The 24,633-nt window shown below is 33.3% G+C and overlaps 9 protein-coding genes across 9 annotated transcripts; 4 read left to right on the top strand and 5 right to left on the bottom strand.

Annotated features, from left to right (window-relative positions):
• Positions 1–106: 106 nt before the first annotated feature.
• On the top strand, positions 107–2,171 carry DFA_06328 (uncharacterized protein; the record flags this gene model as incomplete). The annotated part of the gene is made up of 4 exons (XM_004361975.1): positions 107–179; positions 261–767; positions 863–1,384; positions 1,453–2,171. 4 exons carry the CDS (start codon positions 107–109, stop codon positions 2,169–2,171), a joined length of 1,821 nt encoding a protein of 606 aa, XP_004362032.1.
• Positions 2,172–2,228: 57 nt separating this feature from the next.
• DFA_06327 (uncharacterized protein) lies at positions 2,229–3,922 on the bottom strand (the record flags this gene model as incomplete). Its single annotated transcript, XM_004361974.1, has 2 exons — positions 2,229–2,786; positions 2,870–3,922. The coding sequence occupies 2 exons, from the start codon at positions 3,920–3,922 to the stop codon at positions 2,229–2,231; spliced, it is 1,611 nt and encodes a 536-aa protein (XP_004362031.1).
• Positions 3,923–4,402: 480 nt separating this feature from the next.
• On the top strand, positions 4,403–5,478 carry DFA_06326 (uncharacterized protein; the record flags this gene model as incomplete). The annotated part of the gene is made up of 2 exons (XM_004361973.1): positions 4,403–4,654; positions 4,936–5,478. 2 exons carry the CDS (start codon positions 4,403–4,405, stop codon positions 5,476–5,478), a joined length of 795 nt encoding a protein of 264 aa, XP_004362030.1.
• Positions 5,479–5,871: 393 nt separating this feature from the next.
• Positions 5,872–7,980, bottom strand: DFA_06325 (uncharacterized protein; the record flags this gene model as incomplete). Its single annotated transcript, XM_004361972.1, has 2 exons — positions 5,872–7,815; positions 7,915–7,980. The coding sequence occupies 2 exons, from the start codon at positions 7,978–7,980 to the stop codon at positions 5,872–5,874; spliced, it is 2,010 nt and encodes a 669-aa protein (XP_004362029.1).
• Positions 7,981–8,556: 576 nt separating this feature from the next.
• DFA_06324 (uncharacterized protein) lies at positions 8,557–13,001 on the top strand (the record flags this gene model as incomplete). Its single annotated transcript, XM_004361971.1, has 8 exons — positions 8,557–8,610; positions 9,702–10,817; positions 10,886–11,176; positions 11,246–11,659; positions 11,723–11,824; positions 11,904–12,489; positions 12,561–12,839; positions 12,985–13,001. 8 exons carry the CDS (start codon positions 8,557–8,559, stop codon positions 12,999–13,001), a joined length of 2,859 nt encoding a protein of 952 aa, XP_004362028.1.
• Positions 13,002–13,061: 60 nt separating this feature from the next.
• DFA_06323 (uncharacterized protein) lies at positions 13,062–15,789 on the bottom strand (the record flags this gene model as incomplete). The annotated part of the gene is made up of 5 exons (XM_004361970.1): positions 13,062–14,413; positions 14,501–14,622; positions 14,754–15,432; positions 15,510–15,683; positions 15,747–15,789. 5 exons carry the CDS (start codon positions 15,787–15,789, stop codon positions 13,062–13,064), a joined length of 2,370 nt encoding a protein of 789 aa, XP_004362027.1.
• A 105-nt stretch (positions 15,790–15,894) lies between these two features.
• On the bottom strand, positions 15,895–16,837 carry DFA_06322 (uncharacterized protein; the record flags this gene model as incomplete). Its single annotated transcript, XM_004361969.1, has 3 exons — positions 15,895–16,081; positions 16,129–16,476; positions 16,584–16,837. 3 exons carry the CDS (start codon positions 16,835–16,837, stop codon positions 15,895–15,897), a joined length of 789 nt encoding a protein of 262 aa, XP_004362026.1.
• Positions 16,838–17,260: 423 nt separating this feature from the next.
• On the bottom strand, positions 17,261–18,998 carry DFA_06321 (uncharacterized protein; the record flags this gene model as incomplete). The annotated part of the gene is made up of 3 exons (XM_004361968.1): positions 17,261–17,493; positions 17,639–18,799; positions 18,881–18,998. 3 exons carry the CDS (start codon positions 18,996–18,998, stop codon positions 17,261–17,263), a joined length of 1,512 nt encoding a protein of 503 aa, XP_004362025.1.
• Positions 18,999–20,448: 1,450 nt separating this feature from the next.
• med16 (putative mediator complex subunit 16) lies at positions 20,449–24,377 on the top strand (the record flags this gene model as incomplete). Its single annotated transcript, XM_004361967.1, has 4 exons — positions 20,449–21,495; positions 21,561–21,765; positions 21,871–23,171; positions 23,256–24,377. 4 exons carry the CDS (start codon positions 20,449–20,451, stop codon positions 24,375–24,377), a joined length of 3,675 nt encoding a protein of 1,224 aa, XP_004362024.1.
• Between the last annotated feature and the right edge of the window lie 256 nt (positions 24,378–24,633).

Raw genomic sequence — 24,633 nt, 5'->3', positions numbered from 1 at the left:
TAGCAATAAGGGAGGAAAAAAAAAAAAAAAAAAGACAATGACCGTCTTCTTCCTTTAGATTCGATTTCTGTTCTTTATAACTTGTTGTTATCTAGAATAGAATAGAATGTATAAATCAATACAGTTTATATTTTTATTGGCCACAGTCTACTTGTTGCACCTTGGTGTTGATGCTCAATGTATGTATTATTAACTCGCTCTTTAGTTTCATCACCACTCACAATGCTTTTTTTCGTTCATTCATTCATTCATTCATTTAGCATCAAATTACACTGTGGCAAGTGTGATACAAGACAACAATGTACTAGTTGCAGAGGGATATTTCGGGACCAATCAATCAATAGTCTCTGTGACGATTGATCAATACACCCCATGTCAACTTGTCAGCTTCAACGGCACCAATTTCATATGTAATTTTGGTAGTACACCTGGAAATACTGCGGGCAACAAGTTGGTCACCGTCACAATTGGTAACTATGTTCTTGTGAATGACACACTATACTTTAACAAGGTTTATTCAATCTCCAATGTTACCTACAACTACGCTCCAAACAAAATTAGAATCAATGGTGTTCTCAACGACACTGGTAGTATCAGTGAAACATCCGTCTATATCTCACGCGACAGATCTGAATGGGTTCTCTGCTCTGTTGAATATGTCAGTCATTCATTACTCGATTGCCAATTGAACCAGCGTGTACCAGCCGGTTCGTATATCGTCTACTATCGAAATAGTTTTGCCACTATTTACTCAACTGTCAATATTAGTATGTACATACATACCTATTCTTAAAATTCATTCAAATCATTGTCATTCACTAACCCCTCCCCTTCTTTATTTATTATTATTATTATTATTTAGCATCTCACCCTTACACTTTGGCAAGTCTTTCTTTTAATAATGAATCGAATATAATAAGTGCTAGAGGCTATTTCGGGTTCGAATCTGTGTCTGTGTGGATTGATCAATATACTGCATGCCCACTTGTCAGTTCCGACAGTTCCACTATCACATGTAGTGTTGCCAACATCATCCCACGTCCAGTTGGCACCAAGGTTGTCACTATCCAAGTTGGAGACATTGCTCGACTTAATGGTACCCTCTACTTTGGTACTGTCAATTATTCAATCTCCAACGTCTCCTACAACAGCACTCTCAACTCATTCAGAATCACTGGTAATGATCTTTCCAACAATCATAGTACTGATGGTATGAGAGTTGTACTCTACATCCCAAACAGATGGATTGAGTGTTTCATCACATCTGCCGGCCCGTCCTATGTTACTTGCCACTTAGCAAATGGCCAACGTCCAACAACCAACACTACCTATCAAGTCTACCTAGAAAGTCCCTATTACGGTTTATACTCTACTGTTTATATTCGTATGTAATCTATTATTATTATTGATACAAACTTTACTTCATATTAATATTTAATGTATTTTTTTTAGCATCTGCAACCCCAACCTTTACCTTTAGTTCTTTCCTTCCTACTTTTTATCCATTGGGACTTGAAGTCAGAGGATATTTTGGTAACTCCTCTTCGAGTGTCAATATTACAATGATCAATAGTGGTCGTTCGGTTAAGTGTGGAGTCACCTACTTTACATCGACTATTTTGTTGTGTTCACTTGGCAACAACTACCCAGTTAATGGTGGATACCACAATGTCATCGGTGCTATCAACAATGTTATCTATAACAATACTATTGTTTATTTCCAACCATTTGATAATTCCTCATCCTCTCCCTCCTCTTCGTCATCAACTTCGTCATCAGACGAGTCTGATGTCACATGTACATTGAGTCGTTCAGGTAAACTCAAGGTCCAGTATCCAGGTGGCACTCCAATCAATTGTACCTCTCAAGGTATCAGTGAATGTAATACACCAGGCGGATTCCAATGTCTAGGTCTCTTGAGCTCCTCATCTACCAGATGTTCAGCTCCACATGAAATTGTTTGTCAAGCTTCATCTATTGTCTGTCGTGCTGGTGGAATGTCCTGTTCCATTGAAAATGGTCAATTGAGTATCAAACCCGATACAACAGTAGTTCCAGGTGGTGACAATTCACAATCTGATTCCGATTCCAAAACTAGTAATTCTTCCTCTATATCATTCTCTCTTTTCACCATTCTCCTCTCGTTATCCATCATTGTCATTTTAATTTAAACTTAATAAATAATATGTTCCAATAATCGATCATCAATTTTCTCCACTCTTTATTTATTATTTTTTAATGAACGAGGGATCAAAATAAGAACTATGGGTATCACTATAATACTTTTTGAAAAAATCCATAAATGGTTTACGATTATAACAAAAAGCAGTTCGAATAGCTTCGACTGTGCAACCTTCACTTCGATTTTCTCTCAACCAAATACACATTTCCAATTTTTGATTCTTGGCGGCCAGATCCATAGCATTGGTTGTGCATCCCTCTGATCGATTATTATGTAAAAAGACCACTGTTTCAATGGATCCAATAGCAGCAGCCTTGTCCATCGCATATGTTGTCCAAACCAATTCCTTTTTGTTTTTGTGTAGCCATTCTATAATATCACATCTTCCATTTTCAGCTGACAACTTTATCATATTTTTCCAGTCCAAACTACCTTCTAGACCTTGTGTATTGTCATTATACCATTGTATAATATCCAATCTACCCATTTTTGCTCCCTTTTCAAGTGAATCTTGAGTGAATTTTAAACTCATGTCAATAGAGCTAGTTGCATACAACCATTTAAAAATATTAAATCGATCATACTCTATACATGTTGTTATTGCCTAGGGTAAATACATTTAAAAAATGATTATTAATATTAATAAAATAAATAAATAAATAAATATTATTTATGTTTACTACAAACCATTTCTCTAACTAAAACATTTGATTCGAATTTTGGATAGAGGAGTTGGACAATATCAAGACTTCCAAATTTACAAGCATCCATGATAGCATTGGAATAATATCCTTCGGTACGGTTATGTTTTAGGAATATGACCATGTCAATGTCACTTCTTGACGCTGCGTATTGTATTGCATTTGATGAACACCCCTCTCTACGGTGCTTGTGCAGAAACTTTACGATTTTTAGGTGGCCATTTTTTGCTGCACCGTCCATTGCATGGCTACTACATCCTTCCGATCTATGAGTGTGCAAAAACTTAACCACTTGATAGTGGCCGTTGGAAGCAGCCTCTGTCATGGCCAATGTGGTACACCCCTCTTTACGATGCGTGTGGAGGAACTCAACGACACTGAGATAACCCATAGATGCGGCATTATCCATAGCTGATGTCGTACACCCATCTTTTCTGTTGATTGTAAGCCACTTGCAGATTTCTAAATGGCCTTTGGTTGCTGCCAAATTCAGTGGACTCCCTGAGGATAGCCCTTTATTCATGGTATGTAACAATTGTACAATCTCTAGACTTCCACCACTACATGCATTGTCCAGTGCCAGTTTAGAAGCCATTGCATTGTTTTTTAATAGGTATTGGACAATAGCCACGTGGCCACCACTACATGCATAGTCGACTATATTACGCTCGCGTATTGGATAGTTTGCCCACGCGATAAGAAAGAGTAGTGTGTCTAATTGAGCAGATCGATGTGCACAGTACATTTCGATTGCTTGGCATCTAACTCTTTGCGTCACAGTCTCGGCAACCGGTAGATAGTATCTGACAAACGTGTCAAGAGGCATTGCAAACTGTCCGATCATCATTAGTTTAGTATCCGGTCGTTTAGCATCCTCTATCATATCTCTTCCTCTTGCTAGTATACGACTACTTGAGTGTATGGTCTTATTGACCACTCCAACATAACGAAATATAGTGTCTCGCACAACCTTGTTATTGAGTGCTATCTTGACTTTGACCATCAGTTGATCAGATTGTTGTAGTTGTTGTTCTTTCATCTCTTTCAAGGATACTACTATACATATAAATACAAATACAAATACAAATACAAAATTAAATAGATTAATTAATTACTGTGGGTTTGTTTTGTGATGAAGTTCGATACATATTTGTTTTTATTTTTTTTCATGCGACTTGAAGTTGTATCGTTTTTAGTAACAGTATTTTTTTCTTTTATAGACACAATTATATATATATATAGAATAGAATAGAATTAGAATTAGATTTCATTCTTATATATATATATATATTAATCTCTATCTATCTCATCTCTCACTTCACTTTTATTCAATTGTGAATTCATCATATCATAAACATCATCATCATATCATATATCTAAAGTCAGTCGAGTCATCATCCTCTCTCTCAAATTATTTATATAAACAACACAAACAGAATATAACAAGAACACAACCGAATACGAACAACACCTCGCAGCACAGCACAACACAGAACCACTGAACAAAGGAAACATCATGATGAATATACCATATAGCATTGGCGATAACACTAGCACGGGTAGTGACAATTCACCATCGTCAGCAAGCAGCTCGACATCCACTACAACGACAGCTGCAGCCGCTGCTCCTACAGAGTACCATAACTTGGATTGCTCCTGGACCATCTGGGTCATCGATCCAACAAGAAAAATAACACAAACTACCGTCAACCAAACTACATCACATGATGATTATCTATCTTCACTTGATAACGTTGGTTCATTTTCAACTGTATGTAGAAAAGACAAGACATTGATTTTGAAGAAGATCTCTTTATCGTACTAACATACATCAATCAATACACAACATTACATTATTATTTATTATTCAATCATATCAATTGATGATATTAAAAGGTCGAAGATTTCTGGGCGTATGTACACTTATCAACAACAATCAAAAAAAAAAACATTATACTAATTTATTTAAATATTTATGATCAATTTAGATATTATCACAAATTAAAACTACCATCTAAAATGGCATTGGATTCTACATATCATTTATTTAAGGCAGGGATTAGTCCAACTTGGGAGGACCCAATCAATGTCAATGGTGGCAAGTGGGTGTTGACCTTTCAAAACAATCCGGCCAAAGGCATCTTCTTTGACATTGATTTGATTTGGGAGAATTTGGTATTGGGTATTGTTGGAGAGACGATCGACACGGAGCGTGACATTTGTGGTATTGTTTTGATCAAGCGTGGCAACATTGAAAGAATAGCGATATGGAATAGAGATGCCTCGACCCCAGAAAGCATCGAATCACTCAAAATCAATATATTAAATGCCCTTCCTCCAAACGTCGCCTCGATGAGGTTAAATATGAAATATCAAGCACACAACCTCAACAATTCAAATTCATCCACATCAACCATCCCCAATTCCTCCTCAAACTCTAATTTATCTTCTTATTTAAATTCAAGCAACAGTAGTATAAACAACAACAACAACAGCAACACGTCGACAACAAATCAACAACAACAAGAAAATACTTATAATATTAATAATAATCATCACAATAATAATAATAATATAAATACTAACCAATCATAAATTCAAACCAACCAAAATCAACCAACCAAAATAATAAGCATCACCTCATCCCATCTAAAAAATAATAATTAATCAAAAATTGATATATTAAATAATATTAAATTACATATATAAAAATATTAATGGTATATTATATATTAGCTTTCACAATTAATAATAATAATAATAATAATGATAAATGATTAGAAATAAAAAACTATATCAAAATAATATATACGAAAAAGGATAAAATAATAATTGTTATTTAATTGTAAATGAATGGGTATTTTATTTTTGATTTTCTTTGATAAAGGAAGGAAGGAAGGAAGGGTACAAAACCTGAACCTAGTGGTGAGTGATGATTGTTATGTTTTTGTAAAAAGGTTAGGGAGGGGTACGACAAGGTTACTACATTTAGTGGACGAGGGCTGGGGATTGGTTGATTTCGAATTCATTGTTGAAGTTTTCGTTGAAGTTGTTGTTTTCATTGTTGTTACCGAGCTTTCCAAGGAGACCAGTTCCGAGGAGTGACGACAAGAGACCATTGTCAGCACTGAGAGCACGGAGAATATCCAATTGGCGTTGATACTCATTGATATTGGCGTTGTTGTTGTTGTTATTATTATTGTTGTTGTAGTATTCACCATTCTTTCCAATGAGACCAGTTCCAAAGAGTGATGTCAAGAGACCATCAACTAGATCATTTTCTTCATTGTTGTTGTTGTTGTTGTCGAGCTTTCCAAGGAGACCAGTTCCGAGGAGTGATGACAAGAGACCATTATCAGCACTGAGAGCACGGAGAACAGCCAATTGTCGTTGATACTCTTCGATGTTGTTGTTGTTATTGTTGTTGTTGGCAAATTCACCGTTCTTTCCGAGGAGACCAGTTCCGAGGAGTGAGGTCAAGAGACCGTCATTGAATGCTTCTTCATCGGCGTTCTTTCCAAGGAGACCAGCAAGGAGACCAGTTCCAACGACTGATCCAATGAGGTTTTCTTGGCTGACAGCCTGGAGGAAGGCCAATTGACGTCTGTATTCATTCAAGTTGCTGTTGGCGTTGTTTCCAAATTCACCGTTCTTTCCGAGGAGACCAGTTCCGAGGAGTGAGGTCAAGAGACCTTCATTGAATGCTTCTTCATCGGCGTTCTTTCCAAGGAGACCAGCAAGGAGACCAGTTCCAACGACTGATCCAATGAGGTTTTCTTGGCTGACAGCTTGGAGGAAGGCCAATTGACGTCTGTACTCATTCAAGTTGCTGTTGGCGTTGTTTCCAAATTTCGCCGTTCTTTCCCGAGGAGACCAGTTCCGAGGAGTGAAAGTCAAGAGACCATCAACTAGATCATTTTCTTCATTGTTGTTGTTGTTGTTGTCGAGCTTTCCGAGGAGACCAGTTCCGAGAAGTGATGACAAGAGACCATTGTCAGAGCTGAGAGCACGGAGAACAGCCAATTGACGTTGATACTCTTCAATGTTGTTGTTATTGTTGTTATTGGCAAATTCACCATTCTTTCCGAGGAGACCAGTTCCGAGGAGTGAGGTCAATAGACCTTCGTTGAATGCTTCTTCGTCAGCGTTCTTTCCAAGGAGACCAGCAAGGAGACCAGTTCCAACGACTGATCCAATGAGGTTTTCTTGGCTGACAGCTTGGAGGAAGGCCAATTGACGTCTGTACTCATTCAAGTTGCTGTTGGCATTGTTACCAAATTCACCATTCTTTCCGAGGAGCCCAGTTCCGAGGAGTGAAGTCAAGAGACCATCAACTAGATCATTTTCTTCATTGTTGTTGTTGTTGTTGTCGAGCTTTCCGAGGAGACCAGTTCCGAGAAGTGATGACAAGAGACCGTTTTCAGAGTTGAGAGCACGGAGAACAGCCAATTGACGTTGATACTCTTCAATGTTGTTGTTATTGTTGTTATTGGCAAATTCACCGTTCTTTCCGAGGAGACCAGTTCCGAGGAGTGAGGTCAAGAGACCTTCATTGAATGCTTCTTCATCGGCGTTCTTTCCAAGGAGACCAGCAAGGAGACCAGTTCCAACGACTGATCCAATGAGGTTTTCTTGGCTGACAGCCTGGAGGAAGGCCAATTGACGTCTGTATTCATTCAAGTTGCTGTTGGCGTTGTTTCCAAATTCACCGTTCTTTCCGAGGAGACCAGTTCCGAGGAGTGAGGTCAAGAGACCTTCATCTGCAGCATTTTCGGCATTGAAAAGGTTGTTATTGTTGTTGTTGGCAAATTCACCATTCTTTCCGAGGAGACCAGTTCCAAGGAGCGATGTGAGGAGTCCGTCATATTCATTAAGGGCACGAAGTAATCTAACTTGATTTCTAAAGTTTTCAATATCCTCATTTTGCAGAGACTAATAAATAAAAAAAAAAATAAAAAAAAAATGGATTTATCAAATTATATTAATACCTGGATGGAATTCCAAATGGATGGATATATAAATACTACATACTGTTGATGAAACAACTGAGAGTGCCAAACAGGCAACAATAAATAATGTTTTAATTCTAATATTCATTATTTATGTTTTTTTGTAGATATCTATAACTTTCTTGGTAAAACTATATAAAATTGTCAATCAAAGAGTTAATGAATAAATGAATAGAATGAATAGAATGACCAATGTAATACATACAAACATATAAAATAAAATATTTCATATGACTATGATAGTCAATCAATTTGATCTGACAGACACTACAATGATCATACCACCATTATATTACGGGTATCCATCAAATGAGTAGCTACTATCTGATAGCTCAACCAAACCACTTGTATTGGGTGTAAAGAAGAACAAAAAGAGTCATACATACTACTGCTGCTAGCAGCAGATGTAGTATTGTCAATGTCGACAAATATATAACGCTTGATAACTTTAATTACTTGCTTGCTTCTCTGTCTCTTTATCCTTTGTCATTGTGTCACACAACAACTTGCAAATCCATAGCATCATTAGTATCCAGTCAGGTCGGTCATCACACCCACCCAAACTCTCTAGAGTTGGAATATTAGTCAGTCACCAAACTATCATGCTAAGCTAAGCCACAACACTAGTACCAATAATGTTAACCTAAACCTTTTGTTAAAAAAAATGTATCCATCTTCTTCTTCTTCTTCTTTCTTCTTTACCATCCCACCATTACTAGTATGTTTGTTATTGGGACGGTATTAACAATAGCATCCATAGAATCAGAGGGAATAGCTAAATGATTGATATTGGTGATGATCATCAACACTCACAACATAGATATTGTTGATGTGATGTGATGACGATCAATCACACCCATCACTTTTTATGAAAAATCATATGGTTGGTGTGTGTGAGTGATCAGAAGAGAATCGTGTTGAAAGAAGTGGATGGAGAGTACAAGTGGGGGTTGTTGATTTTCGCAATGGATGGTCATTGTTCACCAACAGTAGTGGTTGCCAACAGTAAGAGTGTTTCGTGGTTGATACCCATTATCCTTACTCTCTTCTTCTTCTTCTTATTTGTTATTTACAAACATCGTTGTGATGTGATGAATGATATATATGATTATCTGAATGATAGATGGATTGTTAGAGAGATGATATAATTGACAATTCATCAGAGTAATGACAACAAACCATTTTATACCTGATCAAAAAAGTTGAATTTAGTAACTAGTTTATCAAGTCACACCCCCCCCATCCACCAACCATTGTACAACCAACCAACTTTCATTGTCAATTGAAAGGACAGTTCTTGCATATTAAAAGAAGAATCAGAATCTGATCTTCTGATTATTCATAAGTTGAATTGAAAAAAATTCTAGAAATAAAATAAATAAATAAAAAAAATTAAAGAAATAAATCAAATAAATAAAGAAAAGTTTTGAAAATAGAACAGAAAATTGATCATGAAGAGAAGAAGAAGAAGTCTGAGTTTGTTAAAAAATATATATTTTATTTATTTATTTTTATTGGAAAGAGGTGAACTTCACTTTATGATGAATGGTGATAAATTTAAATTTTTTATATTAATAGGTCTTTTTAAAAAAGAGATAATACTATAAACACATATTTATATTTATATATGGAATCTATTTTATCGTTTGATCAAGAACTTGATATCGATTTGTTAGACAAGTTAATAGACAATCAAAATGTAATAAATAGAGAGAAAGAGAAAGATGTTGTTTGAACATTTATTAATAATACATTTATTTATTTTGTTCATTTGTTTGTTTGATTGTTTGTTTGATTGATTGTTATTAGGATTCAAAGGTTAGTGATGTATTGAATAGATTTATGAATCATCAATTGGCATGGACGAGAATCAAAGATATATTGATGAGATCGAGAAATGAAAAGACACATTACTTTGCACTATCGATATTGGAACGTGTCATCAAACGACAATGGTTGTCGTTGACCGCCGATGAGAGACACCCTGTACTCATGTTGTTACTGTCGATGGTTGGGTTGGACCTGCAGACCAATGCATCGACCATTCCTCTCTTTGTACAGCCAGGTGGCGGTGTGGTGACGGGGTCTACATTGATTCGCAAAAAGGCAAACTCGTTGATTGCTCAGATCATCGTCAACGAGTGTCCCAATTGGGCCAGATTCGTCGACAGTCTCATTGCAATCACCACCCAACAAGCACAACTCCTACGTACATTCAAGCAACAACAACCACAAGAAATGTCTCGCACGCCATCCATCTTTCAAAAGAATAGTACGATTGAAACATTACTACAAATCTACAAGGACATGGCATCCTATTACAAGGACAATAATGCAATGACAAAAGAGACGACTGCAAGTGCACTGACAGTATTCAATACTATCTTTTTACAATGCAGAGATGTGTTTGAAATTGTAGGTGCGTCTTCACCGACTTTGTCAAATGATATTATCGGTACTTTGACATCGATGTTTGAGTTGGTCGACCCTTCTCTACTCGTACAGTCATTCCCACTACTGACTCAGCCCACTGTGTTTGGACAGTGTCGTATGGCAAGTGTCCTCGCATTGATCGAGTTTGTCAATGTATTTTCGAGTGCCCTACCCACCAACCCAACATTCTCGATTAGTGTACCAGAGATATTCACCAATATCGTCAAGACACTGTCAGAGATTCCTCTTCCCAAAACATTTAAAGAGGTCAATACATTTTACGTCAAACATGGTGTATTGCTCTCCAACATCTCTTCACTATTAATTCAATTGGTCAAATCATTTACACCTATCCTCAACCAACAACAACAACAAAAACAAATACCCGCCATTTCACAATCACTCTTACTTGCTCATACCTATATCACATTATTATCTTGGTCTAATGATCCACTTATTTTTACTCCTACTTTGGAATTTTGGAAGTTCAACGTATGTAAACAAAAGAAAAATATTTTTAAATGATCAATTATTTATTTATTTTTGTTTCTATTATTTAGTTTTCAAGAGAAGAGAATCCATGTTTTATAAATTCAGATCCATTTTATCAAGATTTGGTACAACCAATTTGTAGAGTGATTTACAAGATTTTAAAATTAAAAGATTTGGATTTAATTGAAAATAGAGATTCTATTTGTAGAGGTATTTTGTACAAGGAAGATGTTGATGATTCAGAATCAGAAGAATGGATCCCCCTCTCTAATTTAATTTCAACTACAATCCTTGAATTATCTCAATCTTATCCAACATTGGTTTATAATAATCTAACTAAAAAATTTATAACAAATAGTGTATGAAATTAAATAATATTTAGGTTATAGATTTATTTTATTAATTCTTTTTATATTTTTTTACTTTAGGAAAAAGCATTTAGTTCAAATAAATTTAGTTCAATTAGTTGGTGTTTATCAAAATGTTTAAATTTTGTAGAATTTGAAAAGACTAGACAATTGATGGACAATCTCTACCAATATAAAGTTGAAGCTGAATACAAGGAATTGGTGTATTTGGCCATATTGTTTATGATTAGAAATGCAACAAACTATTTGCAATCACCAAACACACAAGTATTACCATTCCTCAATCTATTGATCAGTTGGATCAATCAATCACCAGCAAACGGTACTGGATCAAATCTATTGGAAATGTCTATTCAAACATTGTTGGTCATTTGTAAGAGAAAAGGTCAAAACTTGTATACAGAACATAATGAATTTTATGAAATTATAAATCAAACCATTTATTCAAATAATTTAAAATTATCAATTTATCAAGTAAGTAGAAAAAGAAAGACAAAAGAAAAGAATTAATTATTAATTAAATTTTATTTGTTTTAGAAAAATATTTTATTTGAAAGTATTGGAGTTTTATTAAAATCATATCCAAATCAATTACCAACATCAACTTGGTCATCAATTATTGATCCTTTAAATCAATTGGTAAAAAAATATAATATTTACAAAAAATAGATGATCCTATTTATTTATTCTTTTATTTATTATTTTATTTATATTTTAGTTGGTATCAAAATCATTTGAAAATTTAAATTTAGAAGGGATTGGAGAATGGTCAAATCATATAGTTAATATATTATCATTTAATAATGCATTGGCAAAATCAACAGGACCTATATACTTGCAACAATTGTATACTATTCTACCACATTTACTAGAATTGTATAAATGGTCGATTATTCAAAAGAGTGATAATATATCCTATCAAAGTCACCAGTTGGCAGTGAAAAAGGCAATCATCAATTTGGTAGAGAGTAATTGTAACTTTAATTTGCAATCGGATAATAGTGCAAGTCAAACCTTTGTTGAAAAGTGTTTGATCCCACTCTTTTCAGTCATGGTTCAAGACCAATCGTTGACTACACCATCATCAGTCTCTCAACTACTTCCACGTATTCTACAATTCATGACGGTTGTATTTGAAAAGACTGGACCATTGCTTCCTATACACATTTCACAATATTTAACCAAAACATTCCTACTCCCATCGTTGGCCGATGCAATCATTCAATCTACTCTATCCAAAGGTCAAGGTTTAATTAATAGAATTTGGACTCTTTTTTCAATCATTTTAACAAATTCAATTAATTGTAAGAATAAGAAAGACAAAAAAAAAAAGAAAAAAGAAATCAAATTAATTAATTATTACTATTTATTTTAGCAATATCAAATGAAATTATAATTTCATATATTAAATTATTAGAAAGTTGTTTAATGAATTCAAGTCCAACCATTCATAAGAATGCATTAGAATCATTGTCAACCTATCTTCACATTGTAGAGAAATCATCAGACACTGTAAAATCTATTCTTTTTGACAAGAATTTATTATTTGATTTGATGATTAAATTATTGGATACTTTAATTGGATCAACTCAAGATTTCCAAAATTCACAAGAACAATATGCAAAGGTTATTTTCGAATTGTTCATGGTATCTAGTAAATATTTACCAAACTTTAAGGATTTATTGGCCGATTATTATCAATCAAAGTTACAAACAACCAAATTAAATTTATTAAGGTACGATAAAAACTATACAATTATATATCATATTTATATAAATTAATCTTTTTTTTTAAATAGGGAATTATTTAATGTAAATAGTTATGACCAATTTGAAAAAGTATTGAAAATGTTAATAAATTAGAATCTTTTTATTACTATTCTGTTGGTTGCGCAGAGTCTCTGCGAACTTTGGTGAATGTGTATCGTCTGAAATATCTTTTTAATTTTGTTATACTATATTGATATGTTTCAGAGGCAAATGCGTTGATTATTATCTCTGTAATTTTGCTATTTTTATCGTCAATTATTAAATTGTCTACATTCCATTGATTTAATCCTTTAATGTCGGAGGGCCCGATCAATTCACAATAAGTAGGCTTGTATTGAATACAGTCGACTGTTGGTGGAATCTTGTTGATAAATGATTTCATTTTAGAAAATGAACTGTGGATCACTAATCTCGTAACCAAAGAGTTTTCATCAAAAGAAATGGGTGAAAATGTATGTGGCTCTACATGGAATGTTTGCAAGTTTGGCAATTGGTTTGGTGGTACAATGTTGCTGTTGATAATGCTGTTGGCTAATGCCCCTTTGACATTTGCTTGTGTATATCCCATTGGAAGTAAAAGTTTTGTTATTGACGTTGCTGTCTTTGATAGTATACTGAAGAATTTGCCTAGGTCAGTGTAACAAGAATGATATATTCGCAAATTGATCGATGTGAGGTTCCTAAAACCTGTTATGAATTGTTTCGTGAACACATTGGACATATATTCATGGAATCTTTCGTTCATTGGTGTCTCGGCAGTCAACGATTTGATATCCTTAAAGAATAAGTGCAATTTCTTGATCTGGTGTGATTTGAGAGGAAAAAAACGGAGTTTGAGCCCCTCTACCGAATTGAAAATACAAGTGTCTGGAGCTTGAGCGATAGCATACTTTGTATCGTACAAGGTGACGACCTTTGGTGCTTTGATTGGGCAATATTGATTGTTGAGGTGTTCCCAACACTCTTCATTGAGCTTGAATGATAAACGAGTCATGTACTTTGACAGGAATTGATGTACTCTTTTAGATACCCCCAAAAGTGGAAAACACCGTCTCATTGATTTATGCCCATAAGTATTAGACGACGCAGTATAATATTCAAACGAGTGAGATGGACATGATGATTTCATTGTTGTTGATTCTTTGTTCTTTTCTTCATCACCCATACAATAACAAATAGATGTTCCAGTCCAAACTAGATCCAATATTCTACCAATGATTGGCCATGGTAATGAATATTCAACTTGTCCCTTATTATAATTGTATAAAGGGTTATCATCTACCATTTTACGCTTGATTGCCAATTGTCCATTTTGTACATTGATTATTTGTTTGATCATTGAATCTTTTGTATCTATCTCATTTCTATCTGTCGGTCGTATAACCAATGATTCACAAATCACAATCAAATCCTTTTCTGGTATACTCTCCAATTCATCTTCTGTATATAGGTCACTTTCTATTAAAGAAATATTAAGGTAAGGTGTTAATATATAAATAAACGAAATCAATTAATTATGATTATTCTCCAATGATGATTATTTACCATTCCCAAGAGGTTGTTGTTGTTGTTGCTCCTCATTATCTGGTTGTTCCTTCTTTCTCTTTATTTCTTTTAAATCGCATTCTTCTCCATCGTCTTGTTGTGTTTCTTGATTATCTCTTTTCCTTTTAGTAATAATATCATCTCCTTGTTGCATTTTTGAAGTGATCGTATTAATCGATGAATGTCATGATCTTTTTTTTTAGCTTCAAAAGAAAAGAATACTTTGTGTATTTAATTAATTATTTTCATTTACTTTGAATCAAGATTAAATATTAATTGAATTGTAAATATTGAAAATGGTAATAAATAAAAGAGATACTTTATTATTATTATTATTCTGTTGGTACTGTGTTTAGCACTTCTGTAAATGTGAATTGTTTCATATCGATATGCTTCACAGGCAAAAGCATTGATTACTTTCTCTGGGATGTCACCAGTATCGTCAATTGTTAACTTGGCCACATTCAATTTTGATGTGAGACGGAGCAATTCACCAAAAGTAGGTTTGAATTGAATAAAGTCGACTGTTGGTGGAATATTGTTGATTAATGATTTCATTTTAGAAAATGAATCGTGGACCACTAATCTAGTAACCAAAGTATCTTCATCAAATGAAATGGATGATGATGATGTATACTCTACATGAAATGTTTGCAAGTTTGGCATTTGGTGTGTTGGTATAATATTGCTGTTTAAAATACTGTTGGCCAGTGTCCCGCTGACACTCGTTTCATTGTACCCTCTTGGAAGTAAAAGTTTTGTTATTGGTGTCGTTGTCTTTGATAGTAAACCCAAATTATAGAATCGTAGGTCGATCGATGTGAGATTCCTGAAGCTTGTTATGAATTGCTCTGTGTATATATTGGCCTCGTTTTCATGGGATACCTCATACGCTGGCATCTCGGCAGTCAACGATTTGATATGCTTGAATACTTTGGGCAATGTCGTGGCATTGTTTGGTTGAGAGGGAAGCGGTCGAGTTTGAGCTTCTCCACCGAATTGAAAATACAAGTGTCTGGAGCATCGGTGATAGAATACTTTGTACGATACAAGGTGACGACCTTTGGTGCTTTGATTGGACAATATTGATGGTTGAGGTGTTCCCAACACTCTTCATTGAGCTTGATGGATAAACGAGTCAAGTACTTTGACGATAGGAATTGATGTACTCTTTTAGATATCCCTAATAGTTGATAACGTCAACTCTTTGTTTCATATTCCATGTCAACAGTGTGCGACGAGTTACAATATTGATACGAGTGTATTGGACATGACGATGATGATTTCATTGTTTTTGATTCTTTGGTCTCTCCATCACCAATACAATAACAAATAGATGTCCAAACTAGATCCAATATTCTACCAATGATTGACCATGGCAATGAATATTCTAGTTAACCCTTGTTGTAATCGAATAAAGGGTTATCATCAACCATTTTAAGTCTATTTTGTACATTGATTATTTGGTTGATCATTGAATCTTTTGTTCTATTTGATGATTCTATATCCAATGATTGACAAATCACAATTAAATCATTTTTAAGTCTTCTTTTTAATTCTTTCTTTACACACGCTGCAAAACTATTGATTATTAGATCGGTGATTTCAAAGTTATGGTAAATTCAAACTTTTTTTGAATTGAGTTGAGCGATGTGAGATACTTGAAATCCAATATGAAACCTCCATAATTGGTTGTTGTCAACGATTTGATATTCTTAAAGAATTTAGGAAATTCTTTGACATTGTGTGCATTGAGACTATAGTAGTTGTCAAGCTTGAGCTTCTCGACCGAACTGAAAGTACACGTTGCTGTACCTGGAGGTAGACTATATAGTGTATTCAACAAGGTGACAGACTTGGGTGCTTTGATTGGACAGTATTGGTTGGTCAAGTGTTCCCAAGCCTTTGTATCGGGGTTGAATACAAGGTTTGTACAATTCTTTGACGATAGGAATTGATGTACTCTTTTAGATACGCTTAAAATTGTATATCTCCGTCTGAGTGCACTGGACATTTCATTCTCGATTCTTTGTACATATTCACCAATGATAGATACTTTGGATCATCCTAATCGTATTCATACTATTCAGGTTCATCTAGTTCTTCAACTTTTAAAGTATTGACAAATTGATCAATATAGTAACACGTACAAATAGTTGATTCTGTCCAAGCCAGATCCAATATTCTACCAATGATTGGCCATGGTAATGAATATTCTAGTTGTCCCTTATTATAATCGAATAAAGGATTATTATCAACCATTTTACTTTTCAATTCCAATCGTCTATTTTGTGTATCCATTATTCGTTGAATGATTGTATCTTTTGTATTACTCATTGATGATTTTATATCCAATGATCCACAAATCACAATTAAATCCTTTTTAAGTTTACTTTTCAACTCATCTTCTGTGTATGTGCAGTCACCATCATTACTTTCTAAAAAAAAGGAATAGTTTGTGTAGCTGTTAATATTAAATAAAATAAAAAAGTGATAGTATTCAAACTTCAATATTTAAATTATATTACTTATAAAAAAAACAAACATTCTTTGTATCCCAAGTTGGTGTAACTTTTTTCCAAAGGTATTTTTTTTGTGTCTTCAAAAGAACGAAACGACCACACAAACCCCAAGTGTAGATAAAGGATATAAATGAATGAATGACTATTGCTATCTCTTTGTTAAACGATGATCACGAAAAAAAATCAATCCAATCAATTTTTTGTAAATATCTAATTAATATTATTATTTTTAAATTATTTATGATCCATTTATTTCTTCTTTTGGTTGTTCTATTATAATTTCTGGTAATATAATTTTTGATTTTGTAAATGTAAATTGTCTAGTTGGTGATTGTTTAAATGTTGATCCATGGTATTGATATCTACACGCTGCAAAACTATTGATCATTAGATCGGTGATTTCAAAGTTATGGTCAATCACTACCTTGTAAACATTTAATTCACTAAACCCTTCTTTAATATGAGATGGTTCTAGGTAGCTTAAATGGGTTAGGTTTGAATTTAATGACTCTGAAATCTTTTGTTGTTGGAATGTAATCGGTAAATGATTTCATTTCAGAGTATGAACAGTGAACTACCAATTTAAAAATCTTTGGAATATTATTGATAGTATTACCAAGTGATGAATCCTCTAAATGAAATATTTCAAGGTTTGGCATTTGTTGTGGCGGTACAATATTACTGTTTAAAAGAGTATTGGCTAATTTCTCATTAACCTCTATAAATATACATCTACTTGGAAGTAAAAGTTTGGTTACTAATAATGTTGTAGTTGTAGTTGAAGTTGTTGAAGTTGAAGTTGTCTTTTTTGATAGTGTCTCTAGAAATACATCCAAGTTTGAACGAAATAGTCTTAAATTAATCGATGTGAGATTATTAAAACCTATTAGGAATTGTTGAGAGTAATCTCTCTTTGGTACGGCCATTGTTGTTATCTTGACGTTGATCGATTTGACATGTCCGAATATTTGAGGCAACTCTTTGACATGGTGTTGTTTGACTAAAAAGTTGTCTAGTTTTAGTTTATCTACAGAGTTGAATATACTATTACAAGTAGTAGCTTTTGTTGTTGTTGTTGTTGTTGGAATATCATCCTTTAATGTATCTACCAAGGTGACTACCCTTATATCTTTAATTGGACAATATGGATTGTTTAGGTGTTTCCAATAATCTGACTCTGCTGCTTTTGTTGTTGTTGTTGTTGGTTTAATAACTAAACAAGTCAAATACTTTGATGATAGGAATCGATGTACTCTTTTAGATATACCTAAAAGTTGATACCTCCATCTCCTCTTTTTATCATTTAAAGTAATGTTGACAATATCCTCCTCGATCATTAATGATCGGTCACGGTGACCATTCAACAAATATAAAGCATCGATGAATATATTTGTTGTTGTTGTTGTTGTTGTTGTTGTTGTTGTTGTTGTTGTTGTTGTTGTTGTTGTTGTTGTTGTTGTTGATGGCACAACAATCCGATCATTCAACAACTGATAGTGATACGAATGCATTGGACACTTCATTCTTGACTCTTTGTAGACATCCCACAATGATTGATTCCTTGGTGTACTCTTGTGATAGACAAATCGAGTAGGGTCAAGTCTTTGAGCCCTCAGTGCTTTAATTGATTGGTCACTATAGTAACATGTACAAATAGACGACCACGACCAAACCAAATCCAATATTCTACCAATGATCGGCCATGGTAATGAATATTCAACTTGTCCCTTATTATAATTGTATAATGGATGATAGTGATCATCTTTACTTTGTTGCTCTAATTTAAAAAGTAATAATAATAGTTAATATATATATAATGACATCAAAAGATAGATAGATAGAGATTGATATAGCTTACCATTATGAATAAATTGATCTATCTCCTTTGTACATTCTTCTTCTTGTTCATTTGAATCTTGTTGATCATCATTGCATGTGCTAAGAAACAACGACGACAGCGTTAACAATCTCTTCATACTCTTTGACTTGCATTTGATTGATTTGAAAGTGTTATAATACTATATTGTATTGTATTTGTATTGTCTGTGAGACAAAAATAACTAAATAATTTCTTTTTTTTTTTTTTTTTGTATATATTATTCTAAATTAATTCTGATTTATTGTTTGAAGCCATTTATGATATCGATTGAGGATTTCAGTGTATGAATCGTCGTCAATGAAACATTAAACTGGTAAGTATGGACAAGTTGAAGGTGTGAGGTATAGACATCACAGTTCAAATTAGCTCAAGATATTGATATCATCCTTAGATATATATATATATATATATGTGGTTTGTTTGTTTGTTTCATTTAAATTAAAATATAAGATTGGGTTGAGCAAGATGTGCGGATCCCGGTATATCAAAAGAGTAGTAATACACCCCGTTGATCCATCGGGCCCCAGCTCTAGGCTCCATGCGACACTCGCGTAGTCTCGGTGAACTACACGTGTAACTGACAATTGGGAAAGCTAGTTTGAAGCCATTTATGATATTGATTGCCGTTTTCAGTGTATGAATCGTCGTCTATGAATCATTAAACTGGTCAGTCGGTCATGGGAATAGAAATACGAAAAAACGAACAAGTACAGAAAAAAAAGTGTCAGTTGATCGAGTTGTCAATAAAAAATGGTACACATGCATACTGACCAATGATAATAATGATACTCTGCACACATAAGAATAGCCACATCGATGTTGAAAAGAAACAATTACATTCTATAGAGTCACACCTGATATTAATATCTACTCTATCAGGGGAGTGGTCACAAACCTAATGAAAAAAATAAGTCGGTTACGATTAGTAAAAAAAGAGAGAACATGGCCCAGAAGTGATAATTGTTGTGGTTGAATAAGAAAAATAATGATCATCAATAGCAAAAGCAAGACAGTGTTTGGCGTGTCCTCTCCTCTCTTCCTTTGTGATCAGTCAGTCGGACAGCAGACTGGCCAGCAGCCAGTCGATAAGTGAGTTTTTAAGCTACGACACAAGAACCATCCTTGCATATGTGTGCAGCACGACACCTTGATTCATGTAGTTCGTTCATATAAAATAATGATTAATAGGAAGGGTTCTACTCTTTTTGCAACCCCCTCATGGAAAAAAACAAATAATTATAGGTTTTGCCATTAACACATTATACAGCTGCTAAAACCCAAAAAAGGATTCTTTTTCATGAACTTGCAGCTACTCCTCTTCATTTTCTTAGACTCATTTATTATTATCTATCTATTTTAAACACACTTTGACTATTATTTTAATTGAAGAGTAAAAGAGTAAAAGAGAAGAGAGATAGAGATAATAGATGAATTAGTATTTACATAGATACAACGACGACGAGACCAATATAAATATAGATAGATAGATAGATAGATAGATAGATAGATAGATAGATAGATAGATAGATAGATAGAGAATATTAATGATGGAATCAGTTTGGTCAATACTTGTTAACCAACATAAAGATAAATCAACATCTTCATCTTTACCATCTTCATCTTCATCTACATCTACATCATCTATACTTTATAATTTAAAAACACCATCTACTTCAACTGTTGTATCACCATCAACATTGACTAAATCATCAACAACAACATCAACCAATAATAATAATGTAAAGAATAATAATAATAATAAACAAACAACAAAGAAAAGATTATATAAAGATATAATAGAGACAGATAGTGATTTGAATGATGATGATCCTTTATCGTTATTGTCTATCAAGAGGGACATGAGTAACGACCGAATTGCAAGTTCTAATACATTTGATGGTGCACGTGATATTCCATCATTGTACAATGATAGACTTGGAGGTGCCGTTCAATTGATTGCATGGTCAAATGATAATCTTATTGCATTTACAACTAATCAACATAGTGGTCGTAGTAGCAATAGCAATAGCAATAGTACATCAAAATATACAGATAAAAGAAATAGTATTATTAATCCAACAACAACAACAACAACAACAACAGATCAATCAACACAACAACAACAATCAAATAATAGTACAACTACAACAGACATTTATATAGTTAGAGCAGATTATCCACATGAATATATAACAATTAAAACCAATCATGAACAAATCAAATATTTGGAATGGAGTACACAACAAGGACCATTGCTACTATCATCAGATCTAAGTAGTCAAGTGTGTCTATGGCGTAAAAAAGATACAATCGATGAATGGGAATGTATAGAAACATTGAATTATCCCTCTCTATTACTTTGTAGATTCATTTCAATCAAATCTTCTTATTACCCAATACCTTTTCCAAATAATAATAATGAATATAATAATAATAATAATAATACTAATAATAATAATGAAACCGAATCATCATCAACATCAAATAATAATAATAATAGTCAATCATCAATTCCACCAATTAAACAAAATTCAATTAATCCTTCAAATGAAATCATTATTCAATCATTATTAATTATAACAAAAGAAGGAAAGGTAAATATATAAATATAAATAAATAATTAATTATAGGATACTAATATTTATTTATTTATATTTAGATTATATTAATAACATACAATTTAATTGAACAAAAATGGAAAGAAATATTAATGAGGGATTTTGAAATGTCACCTTATTCAACTATTGATTGCGCCGATATTATTTCATTCAAAGATGAAAACATTTTAATTGCAATTCATTCAAAATCAATGGGTGGAAATAATATTTCAATTCATCAATTAAATTATGATATTTATACAAAATGTAAATAGAAACAAAAGAATAGAATAGAAAAGAGAAAGAAATACTTTATACTTATTTATTTATTTAATTATTTAATTATTTAATTGTTTTAATTTTTTTTTTTAGTTGGACAATTATTTCAATCATCAATAATATATTTAAATGATATTATATTTGAAGAGGAAATATTAATTGAAAGTAAAAAGAATCAACAAATTGAAAGGATTATTTTTGACAATTCACCCAATGCAATCAATGTGTTGAGCAAGGGAATGGATAGTTCGATATTGTATCGTTGGGAGAGACGGGAAGGTCAGTCATCACAACACAAACAAATCATTGATATGTTTGGAAAAGACAGTTCAACTCAATGGACTGAATGGACATGTACAAAAAAATTATTATTTGGTAAATCATCAAAAAAGACAGAAACTAAAAAAAATCAAAAAGATACCAGTACTAGTCATATTGGTAATATTTTTTCATTTCAAAATAATGTATCAACAATACATTATTCAAATTTGACATCGATTATATGGTTATGTTATTATGGTGGAGAGATTGAAGCCATTTCAAGTACCACCTTTCAACCATTGTGTAAAAGTAAATTACCAATGTCGACTGTTGTTGCAACGGCATCGCCACCATCGGCAACACCACTGCCATTCATTACACCAGTGTCGTGTATACCATCGCCAAATGGATGTTTGGTTGCCACTGTGACCAATGACAACCATCTACACATCCAAGCAGTACCATGCACACAATTGGCCAAACCAGTCTTGTCGCAATGGTTAAATCATCTTTTCCAATTGTCTATTCTTCGTACCGCCGATTGGTGGGATATATTGGTCATCCTTCGTATCTATTCAGTTTCATCTCCATCACATTTTGATACATTTAGACATGTCATTGCAAAACTTTCAATTGATTGTAATGATCAAAAGAAATCAAACAATAATAATAGTAATAATAATGAAGCATCAACAAGTTCAACTTCACCTAATAGTAATAGTAATAATAGTAATAGAAAAATAGTTTTGACAAATCAACCATTATGTAATAGATCAACATTGGAAACAATTAAATCAACGATTTATAGAATGGTAGTTGGAATGGAGATTGCGTTTGTTGATAGTCAATCTAAAATGTATATTCACTACATGTTGGATACTATTCGTAGTTCATTACAACCAGTATGTGAACAAGCGGCTCCGTCAGAAGACAAGGAAAACATGTCGTTCCTCATCGATTGGGTGATTGAATTTACCTACTTTTTCCTCAAAAATGTTGTCTATCTGCACATTTTATTCACAAGATCAGAATGGACTTCAGCCATCCCTACCGATACAGAATTTCAATCACTTGATAATTTTTATGCTCTTCAATTTATTGAATTTAAAAAAGCTAAAACTTATCATCCTCTTGTAAGAAAAAGAAAAAAAGAAAAAAGAAAAGGAAAAAGAAACCAAAAATAACTTACTTATATACTTTTTTTTATTTATTTTTAGGTAAGTTTATTATTTGATGGAAATATATTATTATCATTGAGTGAATTATTAAATTATTCAAGAGCATATAAAGAAAAGAATCCAAATGATAGTAGTAAAGTGAAATATAAAGAAACAGATGTAAAGGCAGTATCAGAGATTTATGGTGCATTTGTAACTGATTTGATGGCACTGTTACTCAATGATCCTAGTCAAGAACGTCAATTGGCAATGGTCAATTATTTCCTTAAAAATAATTTATCTTGGATCGCCTCGAATCATGGTGGTGGCGGTGGAGGACAAGGTTCATCAGAGACTAGTAATTCTAGTGGTACTGATGCAAATGGTAATCCCATTCCAGTATGTTCAAATACTTCTCAACTACCTTACCTAACATCGATTGATAGTTGTAAAATTGAAGAGTTTATCAAAGGTCTAAATGGAATCATTTCACAAAGAGTACCACAACAATTGTTGAGAGAGGTAAATGAAACACATCTCAACATTTCATTTTCGCTGTTGGATCTCGACCCTCCTCTTGACGGTTTCTTGGACCAAAATCCAATCAAACCAACTACTCCCATGACTCCAACTGCTGCTGCTGCCGTATCCGCAACATCATCACTGTCTGTTGTATCATCTCCCAATGTTACTAGTTCATTAAGTAGTACAGCTACCAACAACCATTTAGCAGTTTCGTCATCATCAGCAACAATACCAATCATTGACAATGGATTTAAATATGCATCAAAGTGTACAGAAATTGTTGGATTGGCTCACGACTGCATAACACGAATTCCCATTGCACCAAAGGTCGAAAAACCAATTAAAAAATGTACGCGATGCCATCGAATGACATTGGTTAGAAAGACGGCTCTCTTTTGGTCTGATCGTTGGGCTTTGGCATGTCCTCTTTGTGGTGGTAAATGGAAATTGATTCGTGAACATTTCTATCCTCTCTATTTACAACAACAACAACAATTACAATTACTTCAACAAAGACAACAACAATTACAACAACAACAACAACAACAATTACAACAATTACAACAACAACAACAAACAGGTAATACAAATAATAATAATATGAATACATCAGCTCCTCCTGGTTCAAATTCAAATCCTGTTATGATACAACAATAAATAAATAATAAAATAATTAATTAAATTAAATAATAATAAAAAGTAAAAAGAAGAAGAAATCATTTTATTAAAAAATGAACACATAATTTAAATGATAGATATTATAATATTATGAAAGGATTGTTCATCATGTTTCGGTGAACCAAATTTCTTTGAGTTTTCATCAACCAGAGCATGCGAACAGTATTCCTCTTCTGGCTCCTGATCCGCGGGGTTAAACAATCCCGATTTTTGTTTTTTTTTTTGTAAGAAGAAT

This window comes from Cavenderia fasciculata, assembly GCF_000203815.1.
Source record: "Cavenderia fasciculata unplaced genomic scaffold Scf_Dfasci-G-p-12c09.r1-3, whole genome shotgun sequence".
Taxonomy (NCBI): Eukaryota; Evosea; class Eumycetozoa; order Acytosteliales; family Cavenderiaceae; genus Cavenderia; species Cavenderia fasciculata.
This window is presented reverse-complemented; position numbering and strand designations above follow the sequence as displayed.